This window comes from Filicampus tigris, chromosome 5, assembly GCF_054856515.1.
Source record: "Filicampus tigris isolate MCC_2025a chromosome 5, RoL_Ftig_1.0, whole genome shotgun sequence".
NCBI classification, from domain to species: domain Eukaryota; kingdom Metazoa; phylum Chordata; class Actinopteri; order Syngnathiformes; family Syngnathidae; genus Filicampus; species Filicampus tigris.
The window spans coordinates 9,251,898-9,278,957 of record NC_141221.1 but is presented as its reverse complement, the minus strand read 5'-3'; the positions used below and the strand labels follow the sequence as shown (position 1 = coordinate 9,278,957).

At 39.6% G+C, this 27,060-nt stretch overlaps 1 protein-coding gene across 4 annotated transcripts in view; it reads right to left on the bottom strand.

Annotated features, from left to right (window-relative positions):
• LOC147147184 (neurogenic locus notch homolog protein 1-like) overlaps positions 1 to 27,060 on the bottom strand; it is a 73,352-nt gene that overhangs the window by 41,658 nt on the left and 4,634 nt on the right. Inside the window, exons 2-4 of one of the 4 annotated variants that reach the window (XM_086029791.1) lie at positions 16,938 to 17,143; positions 16,336 to 16,408; positions 10,229 to 10,310 (exon numbers count right to left, since the gene is read on the bottom strand). In XM_086029791.1, coding sequence (XP_085885917.1) covers positions 10,229 to 10,296 — 68 coding nt within the window. In that variant the 5' untranslated portion in view covers positions 10,297 to 10,310; positions 16,336 to 16,408; positions 16,938 to 17,143. Of the gene's footprint in view, positions 1 to 10,228; positions 10,311 to 11,639; positions 11,943 to 16,335; positions 16,539 to 16,937; positions 17,144 to 27,060 lie in introns of those variants that run through there. The other 3 variants (XM_086029792.1, XM_086029790.1, XM_086029789.1) reach the window with 3 other exon arrangements.

Here is a 27,060-nt window from a genome sequence, read left to right as displayed (position 1 = left end):
TAAAGATCCATGCTTGCCTGATGACTGCCTGCTGCTCGCTCCCGGCCGCCGTCGGACTCCCGAGAGTTGACACAAGTTTAGCGTCGCTAAATGTCCGAAATATAACCAGTCGGGGTTCATGTGCGCATTCATGCTCTTGTTCGCTTCAGCTTATGTAAGTGGAGGAGCAATCGCCATGGTATTTTTGATTTTGTGGAGGTGATCATGATGAGATCACGTTTTATGTCAATAAATCCAAACTATTGTGCAGAACACTTTTATACTTTCACAGGTTGAAGTGGACGAGAGTAGTAATGTGCAGACCTCGGAGCCCCAATGGATTTATATTCCATTAGCATTTTCTATAGACAGCAAATTAGTATAGATGTTACAATAATTATGAACCTTCAACCAAGTGCTACTTTAACACAGACAACAACAGAGTATATAACAATATAAGCATAGTGTATTTTCTCTGCCTCTGTCGAAACAACAGCTATTACTGCAGTTTAGCAGCGGAGCTTCTATGCCCCTTCTTTATGTAAATTATGTTGACTCTATCCCAGCAGACCTCAATGCTGCCTGTCATGTTGCAGCACAACACTATTTCTGCACACTACACGCTCATACTATGTGTAAAGAACAATTGCTTAAAAATATGCCATTAGTGGGGGACTGTGAAAGAAGAAACGCGGGATACAGTAGCGGGGGCTCACTATTTGTCTCATTGTGTTGTGCTTTTTGTATTTCCTAAACCTGTTGAGCCACAAATTCTTGCACATTAACAGCTTCTCCCAGTAGAGAAAGTGTGTATGTGGATTTGGGGGGGGGGGGGCAAAGGGTGGGGGTCGGGGACCCAGTGGTTGTGAGGCGCCGCACGAGCCTGCTGGAAAATGCAGCGAGGAGCAGGTGCGCATGTTAATGAGGAAGACGGCAGCTGCTGCCCCGGCACATTCAAAAGCTCCCTCAGCACCGCCAACACCACTACCTCCCATATGACCACCACTTTTCCTGCCATATACAACACCAAATACATTTTACACATATAAAACTAAGACTTGCTGTAATTACAGCAAAATTGTCTTTCGTTTTTGTCAATTCTTTTCATACATGAGCTTATAGGATTTATTTTAAATATGTTTATTTCAGTATTACGTTATGACCATACAGAAGTAAGAAGATCAAATAGTTGCTTGGGAATTGTACTTTACTGTGTCCCAAAATACTCTGTGAACTTTTTTTTATCATGTGCTCCACAAATACTCCATCTATATAAAAAAAAAAATACAACTAACTCTAAAACTAATAAAAACTAAAAAGAAAATTAAAAAAAAAAACGAATTAAATTAACCCACTCTTAAAAACTAACTAAAATTACCTCAATTTGAAAAACAAATGTCAAAACCATTTAAAAACTAACAAGAATGTGAAATTCACAACTACTATATCCCTGGTAAGGACACAACAGGTTATATTGCAAAAGAGGTGGAAAAACATTTAGAAATCAATTCAAAATGTTGACATCTTACTTCACCTACTAAAGCACTTTGTTGCGCACTGTTCGTAACCTTCGTAAACCGAGGACCCCCTTTTACACAAAACATACAGACGGTATGGGACAAATAAAAGGAACTGGACTCCCCGTAACTTCCATTTACCACACAGACTACAACACCGCCAACATATATAGCTTGTCTCTCCCTCAAGATCGTTTCAACATACTTCCTTAACACCAATTCCTACTTTGACAGGGATTTGATATCATCTTGAAGCATTTTAGGGCATTTCAAATACACACAAAAAAAAGCAAACAGTTGACAGCCTGCCCCTGAAAAAAAAAAAAAAAAAAAAAAACCACAAAAAACTGCCAAACTGCCCAACGTCTCACATCAAGACCTCAAAGACAAACAGATAGCGTCGCCGCACGTGGACACGCTGTCCAAACACACCATCTGGTCTTAAGTCAACTGCAGTGCGCACTCTATGAAGAATGCTAACAGTTTGCTCTTTAATTTGGCAAGGGCCCGTCATGTGCGGGCTCGGTACAAAGTCGCTTTTTAAAAGTCGAAGAGTTCAAACCAAATAAAATAAAGCCTTATAATTAAGCTGTACTACAACATCACTCCACTGAATGTGGACAAGATAGACTGTGTAAGAACGTTGGGAGAAGTTTAACGTTGAATAACAGCACCTTCCACCAATTCCTTGACTTGGAGAGACTTTTGTTGGAGAAACTGCACCACTGTGGGCACTTTCATCAACATTGTAAAACATCTACATATTATGCAGCAAATAACTCACTCCATTCGACTCTAAGCAGGAGTACAGCCAAAACCGCCTGGTTTTACAGTATTTATATTTTCATTATACAATACAATGCTAATTTTCTTTATTAAAAATATAAGAAAAAAACTTTGATTTGATGAGTAAATAGTGTCAGTAAATATCTCGTCCTGTTTTGTCTTGCATTAGGCAAATTGTTTTGTTTTTTTTTCCTTTACGACTTTTTTCAATTTGTCTCGCTTTGCCTTTTTTGTTCTTATCCTACATTTAAAACCTTATCATAAAGATAAAATAGATAAAGAAATAATTCAATAAATACATGGAGCAGGGTGAGACAAAAGGCAGTCAACGGCTCTTTAATGGAATCAAAACAAACAGCGAGAGGCAGCTGCTCCAACAAGAAGAATCTCAGCAGCGGGTAAAATTGTGCCGCAGGAAAGGTAAATAAAGACAACGTGAAAAGGTGGAGCACAGATCAGAAGCCGAGCAAATATCAGGTGTTTGGAGAGCTATCGTATAACCGTAGCGGGATTATCACATCTATGAAGCCGATACTGTTATTATATTCCTTGGTTATTGTTCCTTGCTCTTCAATGGTCGCCGGTGTAGTCCATGCCAACAGGTCGGCAACACTTAGGAGGACACGGGCGGTGGCTCGATTTCTGCAGCAGATGCGGTGCTGACATTTGACCCAACACTAAAAGGGGTTTCCCCCGTCAGTGTCGGCTCAATCTGCCATCTGGGCCACAAAATATACAGAATATAAGTGACATGTGCACTGTACACTCATAAAGGGCAGCGGTGGGCACTGAGATTTAGCAGCTGGACAAGCCTGATGCTGTACCCCCCCTTATTAAGGAGCTTACTTGGATGGCATTTATTGGTTATTGAGCCATGTGGATCCCTGTGGGAGATATTATTGGTGTCAGGTTCTGGATGGACATAATTTGGAATATATATATATATATATATATATATATATATATATATATATATATTAGGGCTGTTCAATTTTGCCTAACACGAAAATCCCGATTATTTTCTCTCAAACCCGATTTTACGATTACGATTTCTTTGTAAAATAAAAAATAATGAAAAATGAAGTATTTTGAATGTCTTTTATTTCAACTTAGTTTTTCTTTCTTTGAACTCAAAATGTCAGTCAATTTAACTTAATACATACAGAACAATCCATTGGGATTAACAGCGTTTTACTTACACAATAGATTTGAGATCTGTTCTTAATTAAACTAATAATGAAAGAAGAAAGTGCGTATACCATCTGAAACGAAATCATCAACATGAGAGAAGGTAGTCAGTCAAGTCTGCAAACCACACAGTCTGTCAGCAAGTTATTTTGCCAACCAGCTAGTGACTAGCCTTTCACCTTTCTCCCTGGTCTTACTTAAACAAATCAATGTTTAGTGCAAAACTGTCACTCATAAATACAATGCACTGTCAAGCTTAAGTACGGATGCATAGTCCGGCTGGACCAGAGGTCCATTGTAGAGGAGAAAAAAAAGGGATGCCTTTCAGACCTTGAGTAACTTGCTCACGGGTTGTATTGTACATGCAGGGCACACACTACACTACAGAATTTGAAAATTTCCCCACTGTGGGATCAATAAAGGCCTTCTTATCTTATCTTATCTTATCTTATCTATATTTGCACGATTTATTAACTAAATTCTCACTTGCCTGAGCAAATAGCAGAATCGCCATTAGCCATGGATTGTTGTTGTTGTTGTTGTTGTTATCTGACTGCTCGCTCATGGGAGGAAGCGGAAATGCAGAGGAAACTACGGTGGCTTAGACATACCAAAAATAACAAAATCGAACGTGCCGATTTGAACGTTTTTAAAATCGTTTTGTCCAGAAAATTCTGTTACGGTTCAAAATCGCTTAATCGAGCAGCCCTAATATATATATTCCAAATTTCTACACGTGTGTACACACACATTATGTAGAGTCAGAGTCAAATTGTCAAAGTAACATTTACGGTGGTAGAGAGTGAGTTTACTCGAATGACTGTTTTTCGCGTCCATTCCTATGTAAAGAATGCTGTTGCAATATGCTAACCGGCGTTTTCAAATGAGCGCGCTAATTGTTTTTGCCTCCAGTTAAACTGCGCCCCATAAATGATGTCACATTGTTTACAAACTTTGAAGGGGTCTTCATGCATAACACGCACACATATAGCCTACATACTGTACATATACTGTGCATATACAATGTATATACTGTATATAATGTATGTGTGTGTGTCTACTAGCAACGCAATACAAAGAAGTAGACTTTCTAAACAGATTTCTCTCAACTTCTGGGATTAGCAGCCATGCCCACAATTTGAGAAACATTGATTGTTTCTTTCTGTCTTTCCGGCATAGCCCTGATCACTGAAAGTGATCAAAGGTGCCGCACGCACGTCAGCGGTGTTTGTGCTTCCGTCTCCGCCAGCCAATCTCATTTCCTGGCTATTTGGTCCTATGCCTGACTGATCTATTAAAAGCATCGCCTGAGGGCGAGTCGCCTCTACTCTGTGTTCCTTCACAGTCCCCGTTGGCGGCCATCATGGGAGACGGCGGTAAATCACTCCGTGACTAGAGTTATTTGTTGTGGAATTGGAACATCCGAAAACCGCACCCCGCTCAGCAAAACAAACGACAAGGGGAGCTTGACTGCTTCTTCTTCTCCTCCCTTTTCATAATCTCTCCCTAATTGTACAGGAGGCTGACCTGGCCGTCACACATGCGGAAGTCTTCACCATAGAGACCCTCTTTATTTGGAAGCGTTTCAGAGACGGGGAAACAGTGCCTCATGGATCACAGCAGTAGTAATGACTACAAAAGAGGCTGGGAACCACTTAAGAGTTTTGGGGTAGTCTGGAGGTGAAATAGCAGCTCTCCAGTATAATCACATTGGCCTGTACCTCAGGAGGGCCAAAGTGGTTTTCATCAAGCACCACATCGTAGTTATGTTTACCCTCAGTGCTAGGTGCCAATTGTGAAACCACATAAATGCATAATCATTAGAGGTGAAATGGTAGGCCAAAATCGATTATTACGCAATTGCCCTAGTATTGTATTAGCATTTTATGACGGCTAACTAGCGTTGAACATATCTCTAGCTATTACATCCTTTAGCCAGGAGGTGAACTGCACTGTTTGTTTATGAAGTTGATCTGCAACTAAAGCATGAGGCAGTTCTACTTCTTGCTCTTTCTGCGTGGAAACCCCAAATAATCACCCCATCATATTACATATTTGCCCATGCGTTTGAATATGATCAATTTTATGATCAATTTCATGATGGATGACTAGTTTTGAGGCAACCCAGTGGCCAAGTGGTTTGCGCGTTTTCACATACACTGAAGCTCTGCTTTTGCCTAGTGCAAACTAAGGAAACGTACCTAACCTGTGATTTTTGGTAAACCTTGACACCCCGAGAGATAACCAAACCATTAACCAAAAACACAACCGGCTCAGTTTATCTTGCCGCGAAAGGTGCGGAAAGCTGTCAGGCAGAATCCCTGCATCTTCAAAATGACTACATTTCAGGAAATTAAAAAAAAACAACAAAAAAAAACACATCATCTTACTGTTATTTTCAACACTTTAAATTGAACGATAATGCATAAAATTAACAGACAATGTGGAGACGACCAAGAATCTACTTGTACTGAAAACATTAAGACAAACGAAATTTCAGCCCAGCAGCGACCACGAACATGTAAATGACGGAAAGTGAGTGTACATTTCGACAACAAGCAGTAGCCTTTGGGGTCCAGGGATACCCATGGTCATTGTGTTCAATTGATAATTGAATTATGAAAGGGTTTTTGGAAAAAGTTCTCCCCTGGACACAAAAGGTTAGAGCCCCTGTTATAGAGAAGTTCAAGAAGGCCTTTGTTGAGCTTGATTGCGAGGGAGGGAAAATGCTTAAATACGGCTCAGTTGTTGGTATGCCTTTACCCTGCCTTACACAGCCAGAAAAAAATAGTCACCTTGGTGTCAATGTCAGCCAGTTTGTGTATGAAGCAAAACCTCAAGTCGTCACGTCCTTCTGCCCTCCAACCCGCAGACAGGTCGTCCAACGACGAGGGGGAAAAAAAACAACCGACTGTCACTCATCACAGTGAAGCCGTCGGGGATCGGGGAGATTAGTCTTGGCAACCGGGGAATTTATAATATCACTAATCCCCTGTGTTGAGGCTCCAGTCGGCCCAATCAGCCTACTCTACATCAAAACTCTCGCCCAAGAGAATCAGACATGGCGACAGCCATGTAAAAAAAAAAAAAAAAGGCCGTGGTGTTTCCCCATTGTGTGATCATATGATGAGATATGACACCTTTTCTCCCCTCGAGTCACTTTGAGACCATTTCCTGACTCAATGGAGGTGTGTGTCAATATGGGGGTCGGTGGGGGGGGGGCTATAGAGAGACTCTTCTGACCACAGCAAACAGAAGTGCCATTGAGGAGTCAGCAGAACTGGACAGACAAGGGCTCACTTTCATTGAAGTGGTATATTGAGCATTCACTGCACATGCCAGCACGGAATTAATGGCCCCGGTTGTTATCGGAGAAGAACATCAACCTGGCATGTGGACGCAAACATGAAAAGCCCCATCTCACTTGTCAGTATTGTGCTGTAATATGCCATAAAAAAATACACGATTAAGAAGACGTCATGCGTCACACATCCAAAGAATAAATGAAATCAGGTGAGGGAAGAAGCCAGGTGCTCTATTCTGCAACAAGTGTTCTAAAACCGTTTTGGTTCAGGGACTCCTTAAAGTTGAAGTCAACCCAAACATATTTTTTTCAAGAATATGTTCCCAGCAGGCCCACAAATTTAAACACGGCATCCAGATTAATTTTGCATTTGTGGAATATAGCAAAATTCACTTGTTTTTAGCCATCTCTGGGGGCGGCCATTTTGTCTTCTGTCGACTGAAAATGACATCACAACTGCTCACAACGACCAATCACGGCTGACCTGTTCTCTGAATCTGAGCCGTGACGTCACACAAGGCATGGAGGGAGGGGAGGGGGTGAGGTCAAATTGCTCATTTATTGTAGGCGTTCCTGAACACATTAGTTTTGTACCGATTTCTCCAAAACAAATTGATAAAAGTTCAAGTGCAAGCTAATATCATTTTCCTGATAAAAAAAATGAAAAATACATAAATTGAGCTTGTTATTGAAAAATAGACCGTATCGGCTCTCTAATCCCTTTAAGTAAACAGATGAGAAGACAACAAAAGATCAGTTTCAAACCATCTTTGGAATTATATTGCAGCTAATTGTAATCTCGGTTTAGAATGAAAGCGGCCATGTATGTACTAAATGTTTGATTAAAAACTGAGGTGACAACTGATGTCCACAACTCTAGAAATATGTTTCACGGCTATCCCACATACATAATTTATTGCATCAGTGCAACTAAAGCAACTTTGATAAGCATCAAGTATAACTACCAATTAACCGCTGCCATCAGCATCTTTGATTTCTAAATGCAGTATCCCCACACAACCACCGCACAGCTCAGACTTAAATCCTAAAAAATGGCTGCAGAAACAACTTGACGATAAACCAGAAGGCCTTCAGCTCACTTCTTCTGCAGATAAATGTCAGTCAGTGCCAGCGCAGATACAAGGGGGAGATGGTATTTATGGCATGGAATGTCAAGTAGGTAAGTGAAGCATCCAATCCCGCTTACTTGACCTTGGCATGACGCCTGGGTTCAAAATGCACACAGTAACGTGTATGTAATGTCTCCTACAACTTTGAGTGTTTTTTTTAAACAAACGTTTCTGGGCGTCAGGAGCATTGCGGAAGCTATGTTGGAACATCCGTCTATTGGGGATAAAAATGGCCATCCCTCATTTACTAACAACTGGGCAGGAGACTAGCAAACAGAAGCAGAGCAAAGGATTCAGAAGCAGCGCAGAATTAGCAACATTTCTGCTCAATAGGTACTGTATGTTCACCACTTCGCCTCTTTTCTTATTTTAACTTATATGTTCCCAAAAATACAACATCAAAGCGATAACACTTAGAATTATAATAAAACTCTATTACGAAGAAGACATGCTACCAGCGTAGCGGTCGAAGCCAACATCGGCTTATTTTTAGTCCTCTAGTATTGCTAGTTCAAAGAAGACAATCTACTGATATTGCACTTTCCGAAAGAGACGATTTGTTTCCTAACAGTATGGAATGTGAACCCAAGCATGACAAAAAATACAGAATCATGATTTTTTTAGTATACAAGTTGCAGGCCTAGTGACAAGACATCAATAGAAAGGGCCCTTGATTTTGGTTTTGAGTAAAGGTGGGAGTAAGTCACATATGTGCAAGTCACAAGTAAGTCTAGAGTCATAACCTTCTAGTCTCAAGCAAGTCCCAAGTCACTGTGAAAAAAATAAAATAAAATCAAGCAAGTCAAGTCGCTACCAAAGCGCTGTATTTATGCATTTAAAATCCTTGAAGCGTCAAAGTAGCAAAATTGCACTAAGCAACATTTACAGTATGCCACTATCTCTAACCATTTTCAAGCTACAACCTTTTAAAATTGTGCTATCAAAACTGATCATTTTGTTGAAATATATAATATAAATAATAATGTAATAGCATAATAAATATTCTCTGTAATTGTGACTTTAATACTGCTTTAGCAGAGTATAGTGAAACTGTATACCATTTTGTGCAAAAAAATCATTTTTAAAAATCCCTGCGTAAAAATCAAGGGTTATGTTTCCACAAAAGACAAATCAATCCAGATGGAAAACCTGGTTACATACTGTAGTAAACACACTCGCGCTAATCTTTGTAAAGCCGCAAAAATCCCTTTTGAAACTGCAAACTTGGAGTGAGGGCCTCATGCCCCATCTCCATGTTTAATTGGAGAAGTCTGAGAAGGAGGACACAGCAGAGGCACAATGATGGCTTTGTGGCCCCCAAAGAGAAGATGGTGAAGCCAGAGAGGGCTGGTTGGGGGGTGGCAGGGTATCCTGGGGACTAAAAAGGGTGAATAACACAACCAGACCAAATTAAGATGTGGCAGGAGGCCAAAGATGGCTGCCTGGTTTTGGCTGTGCAAGAATTGTGAGTGAACCAATCTGACCACACTAGTGGAGCCAAGCACTTACTGGGTTCATGTTAAATAAAACAACTGACCTTATGTGTCAATATGAATTATGGCATTGCAAATGTTCCCTCCTGAGATCAAGAACTGTAACTTCAGAAATATACTTTTTAAACTTAATACCTGCGGGGTCAAAAAGACTATTGTAATCTCTGTTGGCATGTGTGTTAAAGTAGTTTGAATGTTTAAAATGACTTGGTGGATTTTGTTGCTTAACTCATATTCCACTAACACAATATAAATCAGAATTTCAACTAGTGGGCCTGCATAGAACATATTCTTAAAAAAATATATGTTTGGGTTGACTTCCGCTTTAAGGACAACAAAAAAATATGTTCACAAGTGGATGAAAAACAAAAGCCCTGAAAAATCTGCACTTTTTGGAACGATCCCTTAATGTGAAGGCACTTCACTGCAGTCAGAGTGCATAACTATGGAAAACCCTCTGCCATCTGTCCAGTGGGAGTAAGAGAGACTGAGGGCCACTTAGGGACAAAATCCCAAGAGAGAGAGGAAAAGGAGGGAGAGGGGTTGTAGAGGTCTGTGTCTAGAGGACAGGGTCTGATGGTCTGGCCTCTCTGGGAAGCCTCACCCAGATTAGTCACACAGAATTAATCGCTGCCGAGAACAATGGCCGCCGGGCTTCTGGAGACCCCAGCTGTCGCTTGGTGAAAGAAAAGCAAAAACAAGATTCAGGGCCGCCACAGTTAGACCGCAGAGGGGCTCGCTCACGCACGGACCCTCCGTTGACTGTCGATGACTCAACTCAGACACGCGCTCTCGCTCCCTATTTCTCACACGTTGACTTTTTGCACTCACTTGCACTGTCCGTTGCCATCTGGAGTGGCCTCACACCTCCCCTGGTTCAAACACAACTCGGTGGGCATGGAGCATCTCAGGCCTGTCGAGGGAAAGTTTTCAGTCATAACAATAATACACTTGTGCATGTTCTGAAAGGACAATTTGGACAAAATAATGGTCTTTAGGTGCAAAAACTTAAAAAATGTCAAGTGTAGGTATGATAAGCTGTCACAGCAGTTTGGTAGGGGAGCCCTCTATAGGCCAGAAGTTCTCAAACTGCAGTATGGAATAATTAATTTGAAATAAATTATGTCATATAAATGACCTAAATAGAGTATAGGGAGCGGCAATCGATAACTGTTTTATTAAAACAAACATACTAAAGAGTTTAATCCTCATTAACTAAGTTTGGGATAATTAAAAGCTGATATGATAGTGATGGACAACATGACAGAAATTTGACATCCCTGCATGAATACCACAGTGAGTCCTTTTTTTTTTTTTTAAGTGTATTAGTTCAAGAATAAAATACTTTTTTTCAAAAACAAAAATTTTTTAAATTTATGAAATGTAGTTCTATCTTTTTTAAATAAACGTTTACAAAAAGGTATTAAAAACTGCAAAATATTTTTAAAATGAGAAAAATACATAATATATATATTATTTAATATTTCAAATTGAGAACATAAAAAATCTGTTTTTAAGTCTTTCTTCTTGCAGAGTTCTTTAAAAATATGACTAAATTCTCATAACATTCCAACTTTTTCACAAATATACATTTTTTTTTTAAATCTAAAAGTCCCACCCCCAAAAATAAAAAATATATATTAAAAATTCTATATTTGAAAAAAAACCCAGATCTTGTGAAGATGATTACTTTTTTTCTTGAAACAATATGACATCAATGTCATAACATTAGCACTTTTTTCCCTTAAAAATAAAAAGTGAATTTGTTTTTGTAACACTATGACTTTTGTTTTACCATCTCAAAATAGACAACAATTCCTATGGCACTGAGGGGCTACACAAGTCAATTACATTTAATTGGCACAAGGATTATGAAAATTAAAAAGTTTGAGAACCCTTGCTCTAGGCACCTGTCCCTCAAGTTACAACTTTAATAAGATGTACATATTATGCTAACAGACACATCAATAATTGGGTAAAATTTGGAACTTAACAGCAGGTGAAAAAGATTCCTAACAGGAAACGTACTGCGTTGTTTTTGGTGAGGGGACAAAGCATATTTCTAATCATAATACATTGCGCTGAAGAAGTTTGGCCAACTCTGACTTAAGTCATGAAACCTACAGTAAGTGTTCATAAACTGCAGATATAGTGCAACAGGTTGTCCTCTGAAGAATAAGACATTAAATAAGTCCACATAGAAGAAAAATGACAACTTTTGCTAAGTGCTAGGGTAACTCACCTCGCGCTAGTCCAATCAGCCACAACAATAAAGTTACTTTCGCCAAGAAAATAGGCATTCCTTCAGGTTTATAAAGTGCTTACACATAAAGTCCACATGGGTTGCTCTTAGATCCGAATGTCTTCTTGTCTACGAGTGATGAGAAAGGAGGAAAAAAGTTGGGAGTAGGTCCACGGCAAAAGCTTAAACGCCGTTGTCAACGTGCGATGTTGTCGCCACACTTTCTCCGACTGGAAATGACCCCGACTGGCAGCTTCACATCTGGGGAGGCGAGGCGGGGAGGAGGGCCTTCGGTCGGCGCGATCCCACGGTGCCCCCCCCCCCCCCCCGCCCCCCTTCATTTCTCCCTTCTTTCCCCTCCAAACAAACATACACTTGATCAAGAGATAGCGGGTGGGGGGGGGGGGGGGGGGGGCTGTGTTCTGGGGCTCTGGAGTGGTTTCACTCCACACTTTTGTTCCTTTTGCCGCGCGAAGTGTTCCAGCAATTAGTAGGGAGAGTTATGTAAGCAAAACGTTAAGAATGGTTATGCTAAAATAGTTTAGTTTGCCTGAAATAAGATTTCCAATGACACAAGAGCACTTTGAAAAGTTATAAAATTACAATGCATTTTGGAATTTTGGAATTGAGTGACAATTTCCATGAAAACTAAACACAAGATGTTACACAAGACTTGGTTTTCATGTCATATAATCCTGTAATTTTCTTCATTCTTCAGATATTTCCATGAAACGTTCAGATAATTTTTTTGCAGGCTTAATTCCTATGGTTATTTAATTAATTTGGCATGACTAAATCTCTAATTAGCCAAAGCGCTCAAATATGGTTCTTGGAATTGACCACAGAAGTGAAAATAAATTATTACTTTAAGATGGTCTCTCACAACAAATGCCTGCGAACTTAGCAAATTTGGGGTTTTCAACGGAGAATCATCATATTCATATTTAGAGAAAAAAGACAGTTCATATATCAGCTAAAAATAACCACAACAAGGTTGAATAGTTTACTTTTGGAGAACTTTTAAATGTGTTTCAGTGTGAAACTGTGGAAAAAAAAAAACACGAAAACAAAACATGCTTTCCAAAATACCATCATCATCACCAGCAACAACATTGTGGCATCAACGGATAAAAGCCTGGGAAACACTCGATTATCAGTTAGGATCTTCTTCCACACTGATAAACTAACGCTGATGGTACGAGGTAAGGTTTTCTAGTTGAATCAGCACAAAGCGGCTGCAGATTCCCATCAAGTGCTGTGTGAAGCCAGTCTGAAATACCTCCCAAAGGTTTCAGTTTGTTGTCTTCGGGGGAGTTATGTTCCAGATTCACCCGCGATACAGAATTTTCACTTAAAAAAAAAAAAAAGAAAATAGTTTCAGCCTCAAAATACCTTTTCCACGCACTGTAATAACAACGAAACTTATTTAAACACATTGTAAATATATAATCCCGTCCAAGAATGATTTACCTGCAGGAAAAAATAAAGTATGACATTTGGTACGAAGCAGAAGAACATGGACACACTGACTGAAAACAATCGTTTTTAATTATTCTATTTAACTTAAGCAAAGCAGTTTTTTTTTGTTTTTTTTGCCACCGCCGTATTTCGACCATTTCGATTTTATTATAGCAAATAAAATCAACTTTTCCTGAGCGGTTATTAAAGGCTGTTAAACTGCCTCTTCTATCACTGTCAGCTGCCCCTGTTTTGTTGTATAAACCACAGAGTAACACATGATGAGCTTGCAGGTAAAACTGCTGCATGAGGCCAAAATAGTAAGTAGACGTTGAGACAGCCTGAGGGTTGTCAAAGTACAGTAAAGGCAACAAACATTGATCATTAATGTGCCCAAGCTGTAAACTGAGTTCATGCAAATTAAAAACACAATTTAATCAGATCATATGAGTATTGTCATGGAAATGTATATTAACTAAGCCCATAATCTGCTTTTGATTTGATCCCAATCGGTCAATTAATTTGTGTATTTTAATGCGTAACCTCATTTAGTGTTTTAAATTGGTTCCCAAGGGAATGCACGGACAACAACGGTAGTACAGTGGATCCTCTAAATTTTAGGCATAACTGCAAATGCAAAATAAGAAAACGAGAGACGTACAAGGGGTGAAATCCTTACAACTTGAATATATATATATATATATATATATATATTTTTTTTTTTTTTGAAAGTACAACATAACATCAGTAGTTATTTTTGCACTCATGCCAAGTTTTTTTATGCTGTATGATACAAATGTTGATGTGATGGCATTTCTAGCGACTGTCGACTGAAAATGACACAGACCCTCAGGGCTCAGACAAAGACTAATCACGGCTCACCTGTTTTCTGAAGCTGAGCTATGATTGGTTGTTATTTGAGCCCTGGGGGTGTGTGATGTCATTTTCAGTCGCCAGAAGTGACAAAATGGCCGCCCCCACGGAAGGCTAAAAACAGGAGGATTTTGTTGCTTAACTCATATTCCCCAAACACAATATGGGCCTGCATAGAACATATTCTTTAAAAAACTATGTTTGGGTTGACTTCCGCTTTAAGTAGATTTTGTTTTAAATAATTAATCAAAATGGGCATTAATGTATACATAATCAACAGTAATATATTTCAGATTATGTACCTTTTTTTTTTTTTTTTTTACTGAGTACTTCTACTTTTACCAGTCTTTTTTTACACAAGTGTCTGTTCTTCTAATAAAGTACATATTGTAAGTACCACCTCTGGATATTGACCCCAGAGGACAATAATCCTCTTGTAAGTCTTCAGACATGAGAAGACATTTTAAGGTTTTTGTTCACATAACTACTCCATTGTGCTCGTTGCCCATTGTGACCGAGGCCCAAAACGTGTTTACTCTTTGGCATTGTGAGGTGGCGGGTAAACAGGATTTGTCTTGATTTCCTCCTCATTGTTTGAACCCGGGGGGCTTCGGGGTCTATGCCCACAACTGGCCCAGCGCAGATGGAGAAAACCTGTTCTACTTTATCAGCTTTACAAGCACAGACAGCTGCGCGGGGGTTTGTTTGGGTCAGAAGCACCAAAGCACAGTCTGTTCACGCCAATACAGTGGCCGTCATTATTTAATAAGCAACGCATGACTGGGTATCAGTCCAGATTAAAGACCTGATTAATTTCATCCAGCTGGGTTTAATGTTACGCTGTCTATGTTTAACACATTACTTTGACACGGGTGAACAAATCTTCTTTTCTTAAACTTCGGTTCGTTTCGGCAATGAAATTTAAGATGTGCAAGGTGGTGCTTGTGTTGTGTTTTTTCAGAGCTTTTCGGAGTCGTGAGGACTTCTGGATCATGCTTTCTTTTTTTTTTTGTGTCCATACGGTTAAGTTTTTAAAAAGGAAAAATACAACGCTGCATTAAAGCAAATGTTGTTTTGTCAATTTGAAGGGAATTTTGTCAATTAAACCGCCACATTCCCCTACAATCACACCTTGAGGCGAAGAATGTGAAAAGGCGCATAAAAAAAATCACTTTGCATACAGATCTTCTCATGAGTGGCTGTGTGTTTGTGTGTGCGTGTGTGTGTGTTTGTGTGTGCTCAACCAACAGCAAGTATGAATGTGCGACATGTCCAGACATGTATGCAAAGCCTGATACACGCATAAAGACTTTTTACACCTAAAGCGAGATACACATATACCGATTTTTAACACCTTAACCAGTTTTTAAAATGTGAGTAGGGATGGGAATCGAAAACCGGTTGTTGTTGAGAGGCGGTTTCCAGAGCTTCAATTCCTTGGCATCCTTTGCTGTTTTTGTAAATGATTCCCTTATCAAAAGAGGGATTTGAACTTTGTGCTAAAAATAGTAAGATATCCCACAATCCCATGCAGTTGACTGTAGTGGTAGGTAACTTCGCCTCTTTCTTTGCCAGTGCCATCGGTGCATTGCAGATCAAACAAACAAGCTTTGAATGAGAATAAACAAAACATCTCAACAGCTCTGATCACAAGATTGCAATTGCAGACTACTGACCGCTAACACCTTCCTGTGATGCAGATCATGCGCCACCGTAGGTTAAAAGTGACCTACTTTTTTATTTATTTATTTTTAAATACTTTTTTGTGGACGTGAGACTGATATGATGCTTGGGGTTCAGTGTACGCCAACAGAAAATATATAATGTTAAAACAAACACACACACACACACACACATACACAAATCTTTTTTTTCTCTCATTTCTCCCTATACTTCCCCCCGCGGTCAACTTGGGACCAGTCCGCGGAACACCAGTCGACCACGGTGAAAAGGAGGTGTGGACAGCCAAAGTCTCTTCGTTATTCGCTTTTTTTCGGGGTGGGCATAAAATCCCTGGTTTGTTATGATTTTCTGAAGTGTTAAGAAAACTTTCCCGCCTTTTCGCCCCTGACTATGACAGACAACAATGACCCACATACGAGGCATGACCAAAGACAAATGTTGCTTTGTTCGCAGGGCTTGCCTTTCAATATGTCCACCGGCAATGCATTGTGGGAAATGCAGTAGAGCCGGAACCTCTCTATTCCAGTTGGAACGAATGACATCACCACATACGTTGCGTAGCAACGTTATTTACTAGCAAGAAAGATGACGCCCAACGCTCGAATGTTTGGTTACATTTTACAAGAAAGGATAACAACAGGGCAACTTGCAATACTGTCACAATTCAACTCCATTGTTTTACCTGTGTGCTCTCATAGATTCACCTCGTCATTGCTTCACTCTGGCAGTCAGCCACACCCGTCTCATTAGCCACTCTGCGCACAGGTGCTTCTAATCAGCAATCAGTCACTATTTAAAGCGGAAGTCAACCAGAACATATTTTTTTCAAGAATATGTTCTATGCAAGCCCACTAGTTGAAACAAGGCATTCTGATAAATATTGCATCCGTGAGTTAATCCACCCGTTTTTAGCCATCTCCGGGGGCGGCCATTTTGTCACTTCTTTCGACTGAAAATGACATCACAACTGCTCAGGGCTCAGGTAACCACCAATCACGGCTCAGCTTCCGTGAGCTGTGATTGGTCGTTACCTGAGCCCTGAGCACTTGTGTTGTCATTTCCAGCCCTGAGCAGTTGTGATGTCATTTCCAGTAGACAGAAGTGACAAAATGGCCGCCCCTTGAAATGGCTAAAAACGGGTGGATTAAGGGGTGTATTTTGCTGCCTAACTCATATTCCACAAACGCAATATTAATCAGAATGCTGTGTTTCAACCAGTGGGCCTGCTGGGAACATATTCTTGAAAAAAATATGTTTGGGTTGATCCTTTAAGCCTCTCCTTACTCAGTCTGCCAGACAGTTCTTTTGCGCTCACGCAAGACTCATTATCACTCTTCTTCTCTTCTTTGGATTGATCTCACATTGCCGACTGACTTTCCTGCCTCGTTGTTTTCCTGGTAGTCACCTCAGTCTTCTGTCTTTGACTACAGGTTCTGCCTTGGCCATTCCTGCTTTTTGTTTGCCTGTCCCCGTGGCTGCTTGGTGTTGTGCTGCAATGACATGGCAGTGTGACTTTAGTGTTGTGCTACTACTACATCACACTGGTCAACATTTTTTTAATATTGTTTTAATCACAGATTCAAGTAAATCTTTGGGGATTTTTTTTTTCCCCCACTGATTCCGAATACTGCACTGATTTTTATTTTCTCAAGTTCATCAGGTTTTCATAATGGTACTACTACTAATAATATAATAACAATAATATTGTATGTAATATAGTGATGTACTATTTGGTAATATTCATTAATTAATTAAGGGTTAGGCTCTGCAACAGGTGGAATGCTGTTCTCAAACGTCATAGCCATAAATTACAACAAATGGCAAAATCTGTATTGCGCAAGCTTTTTTCGGTTAAACGTAAAAACAGAAAATACAAATATCTCAAAAACCTGATGTGCAAGAAAAAAAGGAGCCTAAAGACTTTTTGAAATCAGTGTTAAAAATACGTTTAAGGACACATAAAGCCATCTGTGATTGAAATTTGCTGTTGACCAGTGTGACCTCCTCAGTACCCCAAACCCTTCCCAGGCCTACACAGACTCTTGGTCTTTTTCCCAGTGATCTGATTAGAAAATTAACAAAAATGGTAACAAAGTTGAGTCCAGGCAGAGCTGTTAACGTTTGCCGATTTCACAGCCTCCCACGGCCACACCCCGCAGTAAAATTGTATTACGGTACATCCACAGTCTTCCACTTGACAGCGCGTTAGTCTTTCGCTGTCACTTAAATCACCTTACATCCCTTCATCCTGTGACCCATCAACAGCTAAACTTCCCCTGAAGATGATCCCGAAAACATTTGGTTATGGGTTCGCCTGGAAGTGATACAACGGGTGCTGAACACTCCAAAACAAATGGCCTCCACGGTCAAGCGAGAGCAGCTTCTAATTACAGCATACGTCCTTGTTGACTACTCAGAGATTCACAGGCTTGTAATGAACTGTGAGGACCGCGGAAAAAGTTGACCTCTGCGGCCTCGCATCCCTTGTGGTACTATTATTAGTGGGACAACATTTGCAGGCGAACATCCGCAAAGATTAAGACACATGCCGTATGGTCAGCAGTATGAATTTTACACGGTTTTCCCCTGAGGTTCTCCTGATTTTCTGTTTCAAAATAACGTGGGCGGGAAAAATCTGCAAATAATTGACACTCCCGAAAAAGGTTCCGAAGTTGCTTCTAGATGGTCTTGTTCTTTGGTCTTTCACCTGTATACCGCTTTTCCACCAATTAAGACAATCGAAAGCACTTCACACCGAGTTCACATTCACCTACTGATGGCATCAGTATCTTGCTCAAGGATAATTCGACATGGTCACAAGGGCTCTTAAAAAACAATTTAAGAACCACTAGATTAGAGATCATCAGATACTGCAGTAATGACAAACGTTATCATCTGCCATAGATAGTCATTGTCTTTATCAAAAATTATTATTATTATTTTTAAGCATACAGGACACTTCAGAAGTCAGAATTCTTGTGAATATGGTGTCCAAAGCACACACAAAAAAAATACCTGAGGGACGGAAAATAGGCCATTGTATTACGGTCCTATTATTTCCTGAGTGGTTCACACACAGATTAATGCATCCGGGTCTGTCTGTATTGTTCTTATCAAGGAGGAGGAGGGTCCAGTGACTTTACTGTTGGATTGTACATTCTGCTGCTGCCCATTGTGAGGAAACACAGGCGAGGGTTTTTGGCTCCTGCTTTCCGGTGGTTAAGGGAAAGGAGGCGGCTTCTGACGGGGAGAAGGTGCGAGAGGCCAAGTATATCTTGAATGTGAGAAAATGTGAAATGTGAAAATTTGAAACTCTCCCAAATTCACCTTGAATTGTACTGCTTTGTAGAAACATGCATAGCCACACCTGAACTGGACACCGGTTTCACGGTATACTGCGGTTTTAAAATGCCTCACTTGCTGCTTAAACTTTCCATCAGACTTATGAGCTGGTTTTTTTTTGGTTTTGTTTTTTGAGTGGCGAGTGTTGGCAAAGTGACACGACCACTCCCCAGTCACGTTGTTGGGGGTTTTCCTCTTGTTGAAAAAAGTTGGCTCTTTTGGGAATTTTTTTGTGTACCGGGGCTCGGCAGAGGAAGGATATGCAAAAATTGCTTAGGCAATACTTTCAATATGATATCACATTTACGATTGTGCCACGGTTTTACGCAACACATCAAGAAATTCAACAAGGAAATGTTACAATGTTAATATATGTCCATAACGCTGTCTTGAAATGAATGTTTGCAACCGGTTATGCTAGTTGTCTACAGTAAGTGAAATAAATACTATAGACTTGCTAATGCGACAGATAACTCGCTTACTAGCTAACTAGTATGGCTAACATCAGTTTGTTTCCGCTCTGACACTACTTCATGAAGCGCAGAAAAGCAAAGAAGTATGTAATTTTTTTCGGAGAAATAAGTACTCTTAGCGTTGTAGCCTACCACAATTTCATTTTATTACAGAAGAGTCTGTTATTTCGTTTTACAAATGTACCTATGGAGCAGGTTCAATGGAAAAAGGTTGGTGTTATTTACCCAGGTTGGTGTTACTTACCCAGACACTTTCTGTATTTACCCATAAGAGGGAGGTTTAGCGTTAAGGTTTAAGATTAAAAACACTCGGTCAAATTTGCGCAGGAGACACATGCAGTCGAGGAAACTTGGTGCACTGCATCATACTGAGATCTGTTTCTAATACCGGAGCCCTCTAATTCAGTTCATTCAAATCATCAAAATCTACCATATGAATAGCAACTCCAAACACATCGATTTGTCCCGCAGTTAAAGCACAAGGCCCCGAATAAACACAAATGGCAGCTCATACTTTAACCTTTCCTTCCTCCCATTTCCTGTTATGGGCCACAGTCTAATGTTTTATAAATGCGTGAGGAAAAAAAGTGGGGCGAGGTCCTGATGTTTTTATGGAGGGAACTAAAATCTGACTCAATCTGAGTGAAAATGGACCTCGTCCCGTGACATCATACAAGTTTTTCACTGTAACTTTTTTAGCTAGTTTCGTAAGAACAGCAAAAGAAGGAAATGGAAAATAATGAAGCTGTTCAAACAGTGCCATGGGAATTTTGGATGTGTGGGAGAGGGTATAAAAAGATATATAGAACACAAAGAGAGGCTGGGGATGCTCAGAAGCAGAAATCTAATGACAACAAATGTCAGACAGACAGGAAGAGGCAATATGGAGGACTGGAGGGAGAGCTGTGTTTGGGGATTTCCAACTACAGTGGTGCCTTCAGATTAGGGATGTTCTATACCAGTTTTTTTCAGACCCATACTTGTACGAGTCGTCACTCTTTCAATACTTATCGGCCTCTACTACTTTTGATGAATACAATTTCATTTAATGCAATGAAAACGAAAAAGTTATGACTAAAGACCTTTCTTTCTGATGCAGATGTGTCAAAATGCCACAGTATAGCGCCAACTACTGCTTACATATTAGATTTTTTTGCCTTACGTATTGGTGGACTCCACAAGGACTCGATTAGACTTGAAATAAGGAAGATCCTAATTTGACCTAGTTAGCAAAGAAGCAACTAACAGGGACAAAACAGTCGCCACAGTGACAAACCTCGAACGTGTAGCTTTTACTCAAGCCGAGCCGTAAACAAAAGGAGGAAGTGGCTCTGTGCGACTGTCCAGCAAAGCTTCCTGTTTGTGATTCCACGTTCAAAAACATGCCCGGCTCTCTGGAACCTCCCGCTACTCTTGCCTGCTAGTAGAGTTGGGAGAAGCGCTAGCCTGCTGCGACTGGTCGCCCAGGCATTGTGTGGACAAGGTCGGGGTGCCACAATATCGGGAAGCAGCTGCTTCAGACATAAAAGTAGTGCTATGATGTTCAATTGGCTGCCTGTGCTCAATTAGCTTAGTCGGTAAAGCACAGGAAATAATTGGTCATGGGATGCTTCATATCTCAACAACAGCCTTTAGTCATATGATATTTGTTGGGAAATATTTTCTTATTTAGCATTTTGTTTCTAATGTTTTTTATTATTTCATAATATTTTTGTATTGTCAACCTTTTGTAGATTTTGTCTAATATTCTGTCCTGTTTTTCTAATTCTTGTTTCCCCCTTTGTTTTTTAGATATTCTGATATTTTTGTCATAATGTTGGTATTTGATTATATTTATATTTCATTATATTTATTATGACATTTATTTTATATATATATATATATATATATATATATATATATATATATATATATATATATATATATATATATATATATATATATATATATATATATATATATATATATATATATATTGTATTCTTTTTTTCTCCAATATTTTGTCTAATATTTTCACCGTCATCATCATTCTTATAGGATTGGGTGTAAATACTTGCAGCCCAGTCACATGAATTAAATATCTCCATATTTGAGCCTGTTTTGTAAGGTCATAACTTGGACAAAGAGTAGAGACTTTCCGTCTGTTCCCAGATGCAAAATACACATAAATATCTTTCCCCTGTCTCCTTTCCCACTGTGGAGGGAAAACATTTTTTGGAAAAATTGTGATGACTTTGATGCTCTATGGTTTATTATTCTAACATTTGATGCCTCTGCACTGTAAATGAAAGTTCCATAGATGTGTGTGAATGTGTGTGAGCTTGTTTGTGTGAATAATCTCATAATTGTCGTGGGGAGAGGAAAGGAAGGGTGAGGATTAACTCTCGTTGTTGGTGGTACTGCATTTAATGTCTGCATGAGAACCCGTGACAGAGCACGGCACACAAAGGGGCAGGAAAGCAAGAGTTCTCTGGGCAAGACAATGCAGCACCTGTGAAGCTTCATGAGGGCGTGAAGGAAAGAAAAGGGAAATTCACACACCTTAATGGGACTTGATGGTTTATAAACGCACTGTGAGCCAGATTAAATGTCATTTAACTACAGCGGTCCCGCCGAGCTTCACACTAAGCAACATTTTCCATCCATCCATCCCTTATCTATACCGCTTATCCTCACAAGGGTCGTAGGGCAACATTTTCCATTGACATTAATTATATTTGAAACAACTGAACGCCTGTCTACCTATCAACTAGCTAGCACAGGATGGTAGTGTAACAGTCAACAGACTTTGCTTGACAAAAATATGATGAGAACCGGCTCCAGGTGAGAGTCATATCAAGCCAATGGGAACAGGAATGAAAACAGGAGCAAAACACAAAAATAAAACCACTTACCAGCTAGTAGCTTGGGGCTATCTGGAAGCTGCGTACCTATCAGGTCACAGGAACAGATAACATAGCTGTCTAAACTCGTTTGTATTAAAAAATTATACTTAACGAAGTACGGACTGGGACCACATGGGTTGGCCGGAAATACAGACGGGAACTTAGTGACGGATAGGCGATGCCCAGCTCTGACAAAAAATATACAAAGAAGTACCAGCTCCAGATGAGAGTGCTACCAAGTCAACAGGAGCAAGAGCAAAAACAGGCCCAAAACACCCCCAAAAAACAAATAAATAAATAAATAGTAGGCAGCTATCAAGGTGGATGGCAACAAAAGGCTAACAGCAGTCTAAATTCCTTTGTTCACAAAACTGGCCTGAGACAACATGAATGTGAATAAAAACAGGACCCAGAACACCTAAATAAAACCAGTTGGCTGTTAGCTAGCTAGCTAGGTAGCGATCAGTTAGCACGCGAAAGCTAACGAAGCAGTAAGTGCTCACGCAGTGTTATTTTTATTTCGTCCAGCAACACAGATGGACTCTAATACACCACAGTAGCCTCAAAATATCCAAAATAAACCCTTCCACTGTGGGTCTAACAAAAAGTAAAAAAAAAAAAAATGTTGCAATATTAGCCTATGTTACAGCCTATGCCTCTAGGTTAGCTATTAGCTTTAAAAGTAAAAAAGAAGCTAATTTGTTAAACTGTCATAGAAAAACTTGAGCTTTCACTTTCCAAAACAGATAAATGATAGTCCTGTGCTCACTACTCCTGAGCCTGTTGTTAAAGCAAACATCTATTTAAGGCTCAGCTTGCCATACAATTCACAGGCTGCTTAAATATCGCAATACTAATGAAGACACGCACGTACAGACATGCACAGCACATTTGTGGGAGCACAAATGAAGCTGGGTGGTATAACAAAATCCTTCGGAAAAAGTGGTTGATTGCAGGTTTTGAACAGATAATCACCTCAATTGTCATAAACAAAACATTAGGTACTCAATATTGACTTTTTTCAACCACAGATAAAAAAAAAAGACACTCATGTTGAACCCTCAAAATAACCCTAACCATAATCTAGCCTCCTCTGTCTTTTACATCAAGCATAGTGTTGTTTTTTACATTGGATGCTTCAGTTTAGCATTTGGAAAATTTTATGTGACTTGCCAAGAAGCTGAAATTTTCCCTGAGGTGTTTGATGCAAACAGCTCCAGAAACACATAAATGAGCTTCCTTTGTGTTTCACAAAACGACGCAGTATTTTCCTTGTATGCTTAATTTTTGCATCTAAACAGAGTTAGCCTAGAAGCTCTTGTTTTTCCTGTATGCAGCAAAACAGTCCCAGGACCATTAGTACAGGTTTAATTTTCAAACTTGTTTGTTTATAGTGTGTGGTTGAATCTTTAAGCATCAGTAGGTTCACACCTCCTCGACGCTTATCAGACGCTCAATCAGTTTCCCACATGATGTGTGTGTAGCTCATGACTGAGCAAATGCTGACTGTGTGACAGCGTGTTTATTGGGCCTAGCGAGAGTTGTTTGTTCGTTCAGTAACTGCAGTCAGGTTTTCTGTGAGACCTGCCGTCCTGTCTCACCAAGAGTTTCCCCAACCGCCTCACTCCTTTTGCTTATCACACCAATGATGGGAAGTAACCAAATACAAATACAGTGGTGCCGTGAGCTATGATATGATATGCTATGATATGAAAAGAAGATTTTGCTATTCGCTGTCGATATAGATCTTGGATGGATGCCCCTTCCTATCGTTTCTTTATAAATGATGGGGGGATGTCCCTCACAGGGGGATACCTGGGGCCCCTGCAAGCCCCCCCACACACACACAAACCAACCTTTTGTATACCACTGGTGTGAGTACTTTTGCCACCTCTGCCATTTTTTCCTCTTTTGTTTTTGTTTTCAAAGCAAATTCCTCAAGAGCCTGGGAAAGAGGCTGTGACATCAGGAAACAGCATGCATGTTTCCGTGTGAATGTCCATGCAAACCTCACACACCCTGGAACTTTTAACCTGCTGCGTTTGCACATCGTTACTGCATAAGCGGCAACAAACCAGCACTTTTGAATTTGGCGGCTATCACTGTTAGCATTTTTGCGCAAATGTGTTTAGAGTGCTTAATAGAATACCAAGCCCGGAACTGAAGACCCAACAAAAAAAGTAGACAAACAATGAGGTCTATTTTTAGCTGTAATGAGGCCACTGGTGACCTTCGCTGGAATGTCACAGCAGGGACAAAGTGTTCCACCAAAATCCACCACTCGTCAGTCTACATTTGAACTAATGTAAGTGATAAATGTTTCCGTATGGTCATATATTTAAAGTGGAAATCAACCCAAACATATTTTTTCAAGAATATGTTCTATGTAAGCTCACTAGTTGAAACACGGCATTCTGATTAATATTGCTTTTGTGGAATATGAGTTAAGCAGCAAAATCCACCCCTTTTTAGCCATCTCAGGGGCGGCCATTTTGTCACTTCTGTCGACTGAAAATGACATCACAAATGCTCAGGGCTCAGGTAACGACCAATCACGGCTCAACTTCAGAAAACAGGTGAGTCGTGATTGGTCGTTGCCTGAGCCCTGAGGAACTGTGATGTCATTTTCAGCTGACAAAAGTGACAAAATGGCCGCCCCTAGAGATGGCTAAAAACGGGTGGATTAACTCTTATTCCACAAATGCAATATTTATCAGAATGCCTTGTTTCAACTAGTGGGCCTGCATAGAATATATTCTTGAAAAAAATGTTTGTTTGACTTCCTTTTTAAAGTAGGATCATTTTCGGTTAGGTGGGACCACTTGGGGGAAGATGTTAAGGCCTGGGGTGGTGAATAAATATATTGGGTTTTTTTTTAAGTTGAACCATTGTTTTATTTTTGCTTTATTCTGACATCAAAAAAGAATTCTGATTGAATTTCATTTTATTTTGACAAATTTCCACTTGGACTCAATAAAGTATTCTGATTTTTTTTTTGTTTTCATTTCATTTTTAGTTCAGGCTAACAAGTGTTCTACTTTAATTAAATTGTATTTATTTTTTTCATTTTGTTTATTTTTTTCAACTGGGAGCATTCTGATTTATTTCAGTATTTTTTTTCAATCGAATTTTTAATTTATCGTCAAAAGTGTCCTTCCTTTAATCAAGATTTTTTTTCTGATTTATTTATTTGTATTTTAAGTTTATTTTCCCTTTATATGAATAATGTTTTTATCTTGCTTACTTTTATTTTCACTTATTTTATTTCAGCTTTGTGCTCCGTAAAGGATTAATTTCCCTCATCCATCTAATCTTAGAAATGAAATTGAGTTGTCTTGAGTGTGAAAACGTAAATATATCACTTCCAGTTTGATTTGGTTTACTTTCCCAAATTAAACTCTGCCAAATTGCACAATTGATCAGCATTTAAAGAGTGTGTTGAAACAGATATGTGGGTTTTCCCCTTCAAAATTCTGTTCCAAGAACATCAAACAGTGATATGGGAGCGTTCTTCAGATGACCAAACACATCAGAGTTGATGTTATGCTGAGAAGATTTCACCAAGTTTATGAAAACACAACTAATGCCTGCCTGGAGCTGAGTGTCCCCTAAAATATTGGAAATGTTGCATCGTCTACATTGACAAAATATTGAAAGTGGTCTTCTGAAGCGGTTATTAATCATCTAAACTGCACTCTATGATATTGTAGCCTACTTTATAAAAACATACAATACGTAATGCCAATTAAATAAAGACAAGGCTATGTATATGTTTTAAATACAAGTGTAATTCCCTTTGTTTTATGTGTAGCTATATTATGTCTTGCTTTAAGAGAGGTGCGCTTAATAATTATGTTAATGTTAAAATATAATGGAAAATTGAATTGGATTGCTCACGGCATTGTTTGTGATTGATAGTATTTATAGTCATAGTTTTAGAACCCTTTAAGCAGCAGATATTTGAGTTCAAATTATGGGGTAACACATGTAAACAGCTAATATAACAATGCTCACAAGTATATATTCTTTATCCTCTGCGAAAAAATTGCCAATATTACAACATTTTACTGATTCACTTACAGTAGTAGTAGAAGACGAAGTACTATTTTCTTCTATGGTTTACATAGCAGTCATACTTTCCATCATGTTCAAAAAGTCTGTCACGGGACGTTATCATTTGTCGTCATGGAGATCTTCCATTAGACGTTGGACAGCTAGGTTTTAAAAGCGTTTATTTTTTCCATAGTTAGGATGTAAAGTCGGCATCGGGTCTGATTTTGGGTGGGGAGGATGGGGTGAGAGGACCAAGATTCCCATGCCCTTGTGCTTCCCCCATGGGACTATTTAGCGGCAGATGTGATGTCTGGGGCTCCCTCCGCTTCCCTTCCTGTCCCGTCCGGTGTTGTCGTCTAGATGTAGTCCGCTCTGTCTGCAGCGAAAGAAAGACGTCCATCCGTCATACGTCATCCCTACTTTGAAAATCTAATCTAGGCTTGAAACCCTAATTTGAAACTCTTAAACTAAACCTGAAGCCCTACTATGAAACCCGATGTGTATTAAGCCTGACTTGAAAACCTACTTTGAAACCCTAATCCTGTCTAGAAAATCTCATTTTGAACCCAAACCTTGTCTTGAAACCCTAATTTGATATCCTGAATTAAGATTGAAACCCTCCATTCAAAACGTGTCTTTCAACCCCAATTTGAA